The sequence below is a fragment of the Cicer arietinum genome, unplaced genomic scaffold, assembly GCF_000331145.2.
Source record: "Cicer arietinum cultivar CDC Frontier isolate Library 1 unplaced genomic scaffold, Cicar.CDCFrontier_v2.0 Ca_scaffold_2176_v2.0, whole genome shotgun sequence".
Classification (NCBI taxonomy): Eukaryota; Viridiplantae; Streptophyta; class Magnoliopsida; order Fabales; family Fabaceae; genus Cicer; species Cicer arietinum.
The window spans coordinates 4,003-7,280 of record NW_027335825.1 but is presented as its reverse complement, the minus strand read 5'-3'; the positions used below and the strand labels follow the sequence as shown (position 1 = coordinate 7,280).

At 39.7% G+C, this 3,278-nt stretch overlaps 1 protein-coding gene across 1 annotated transcript; it reads right to left on the bottom strand.

The window, feature by feature from the left end:
- Positions 1-1,744: 1,744 nt before the first annotated feature.
- Positions 1,745-2,290, bottom strand: LOC101502967 (uncharacterized). The gene has a single exon (XM_004516915.1). It carries the CDS (start codon positions 2,288-2,290, stop codon positions 1,745-1,747), a length of 546 nt encoding a protein of 181 aa, XP_004516972.1.
- Between the last annotated feature and the right edge of the window lie 988 nt (positions 2,291-3,278).

Here is a 3,278-nt window from a genome sequence, read left to right as displayed (position 1 = left end):
TTTGAAATTACATGTCCTAGGAAACTTACTTCTTCTAACCAAAATTCACACTTAGACAACTTGCCAAATAATTGTTTCTCCTTAAGGGTTTGCAAAACTATCCTTAAATGTTCGCCATGCTCCTCCTTAGTCTTAGAGTACAGTAAGATGTCATCTATAAACACAATCACAAATGAGTCTAGGTAAGGATGAAAGATCCGGTTCATATAATCCATAAACACTGCTGGTGCATTAGTCACACCAAAAGGCATAACCAAATACTCATAATGGCCATAACGGATTCTAAAGGCGGTTTTAGGGATATCAGAAGACTTCACTCGGATCTGATGGTAACTTGATCTCAGATCGATCTTAATAAACACACATGATCCTCTCAATTGATCCATAAGGTCATCGATCCTAGGTAGCGGATACTTATTCTTAATTGTCACTTTATTAAGTCGACGGTAATCCACAAATAACCTCATAGAGCCATCCTTCTTCTTAACCAACAACACAGGTGCACCCCTTGATGAAACACTAGGTCTAATAAATTGTTTATCTAAAAGCTCTTCCAACTGCTTCTTAAGCTCAGACAATTCTAAGGGAGACATTCTATATGGTGCCATGGATATGGATCCAGTACCTGGTACAAGGTCAATGCTAAACTCAATCTTACGCTCTGGTGGTAAACTAGTGACATCTTCAGGGAATACTTCAGGGAATTTACACACAATAGGAACATCTCGTATTACCACTTTTTCTTCAAATTCCAATAAGGCTAGGATCATGTATAATTGGGCATCTTCTTTCAAGAGTGTCTTCACTTGGTTGGTGGATATATTGATAGACTTATCCATCTCTTCTGACTCCATGAATTCAATGGTTTTACTAAAAAAATCTACGCGGACACTGTTGGCAGATAGCCAATCCATACTAAGAATCACATCAACCAGACGCAAAGGTAAACACACTAAGTCAATCGGAAGTCCCTTACATAGACATGGATAGAAATGTCAAGACAAACACTAGAGGTATCAACAAAATCACTAGTTGGGGTATTCACAATCAAATCATATCGTAAACGAGATACAAGTGGTCCTAAACGTCTAACACAATTAAGAGACACAAAGGAATGAGTGGCACCACAATCAAATAGTACAAATAAAGGAGTATCACTTATGAGACATGTACCTTGGATCAAGTTGTCTTTCACATACGCTCCTGCACCACCGAGGGCAAAGACTCTTCCATTAGATTTAGGTCGGCTGGCTAGGGAACTCTGGTTTCCAGGCTGTGGAGTCTTCCTTGGGTAGGGGCATGTGGTGCTAATGTGGCCTTGTTGACAATTAAAACAAGTAACTCCAGCATCTCTACATTCGTATGCCATGTGACCCTGCTTACCACACCTGTGACATCGGATAGGAGTAGCTGGATCACATTCGTATGCCATGTGACCCTGCTTACCACACCTGTGACATCGGATAGGAGTAGCTGGATCACCATTATAACCATGGTTTTTGTGCGAGACTTGACTCATGTTACTATTTTCGTTACTAACTCCTCGTCCATTGGGGTTTCCTCTACCACTCCCATAATTATAACTGTTTCCATTTCCTTTTCCATTACCACTATTAGCTCCTTTTCCAACTGAAAAACTGTATTGTTGATAATTCGGACGACTTCCAGATTTACTAGGAGGAAAAGAGTATGGTTTTCCTCTATTATGATGCACATGCCTCTTGTCCTTCATGGTTCCAGTGTTTCAGTAATGTGCCTTTTCAGCACGACTATCCTCATCATAAATCCTACTCTTATTCACTAGGGTAGGAAAGTCACGAATCTCTTGCATTCCAACCAGTTTCTTGATCTCTGACCTGAGTCCCATTTCAAACTTGATGCATTTCGACTTTTCTCCTGCCTCTCCAACATAGAGTGGATAGTACCTGGATAATTCCTCGAACTTAGCAGCATACTCTGCTACTGACATATTCCCTTGTTCCAATTTAACAAATTCCATCTCCTTTCTATTACGAATATCTTCAGGGAAATACTTAATTAGAAACATGTCCTTGAATATAGCCCAAGTAATTGCACTCCCTGCATTATCTAAACGTTGGCGTGCATTATCCCACCAATGTTCAGCTTCCTCCGTCAACATAAAGGTACCAAGATGCAGTTTCTGACCTTCGGGGCATGCCACTCCTCTGAAAATTTTCTCAACTTCTTGCAACCACTTTTGAGCTCCATCAGGATTATAGTGACCTTCAAACGATGGAGGGTTAGCCTTGTGGAATCGGTCCATCACCATGAATTCATTTATTAGGGTAGTGAGAACTAACCTAGTTCTACAATACTAACACATTAATGTCCATAACCACAAAACACATAATAGAGTACACAAGGAAACATAGCGAACACATAACACATTTACGGTCTGATTGGACAGACCAGCTCTGATACCACTAATATGACACCCTAAACCCCAAATAATTTTTTTTTTTTTGGATAAAGAGTATAACATAATCATAAGCATGTAACATAATTCCAAAATTTCCATCAAACATAATGGCATCGAAATCATAATATCAAACAACAGAATCCATTTTGAAGTACACATACTTATGATTTAAATTCAGTGCAAATATAGTCCCAACCTGATGTCACTATCAGAGCGGGAATTCCCAAAATAAAAATGCTAAACATAACGTCAATTCAATACATATAAATAGAGTCTCCAAAACGTGACGGCTTCCGCCTCTCTAATGGTATTAGTCATCATCTGCAACTTACAACTCGTCTGCGTCCGTCGCAAACGCCAAACACAAACAATGAGGGGTGAGTATCGAAATTATGTAACAGTATAAAATACACGAGGATAACACGCAAACAATCAAATCATCACAATCTCAAAAACAGCCAAGTGTATAATATCAACGATTTATCAAATTCATTCACAATAAGATAATCACCATGATGAAATGTTATGGATGTCATATACTCTATACTTCATCATTTGGTACCATTCTACTATGAAGTACTTGGTTAGGAGGCCTAATATTATGCCACTACAAGAGTGGGCGAACAATTCATGAATGGTCAAGTCTTCATAGATCCCCTCAACTCAACCCGAGGCACATATACGCGACAGTCGGGGTACTCTTGTGTTGCACGGTAGTTCCCGACCTTAAGGAATAACCCACTAATCCACTTAGGAATTCCCCATTAGGTGCACCCCCAAGGTCTATCAGTCTTACCTTACAGTTCGACTGTAGCCCTCCACGATCAGGCTCATTCAG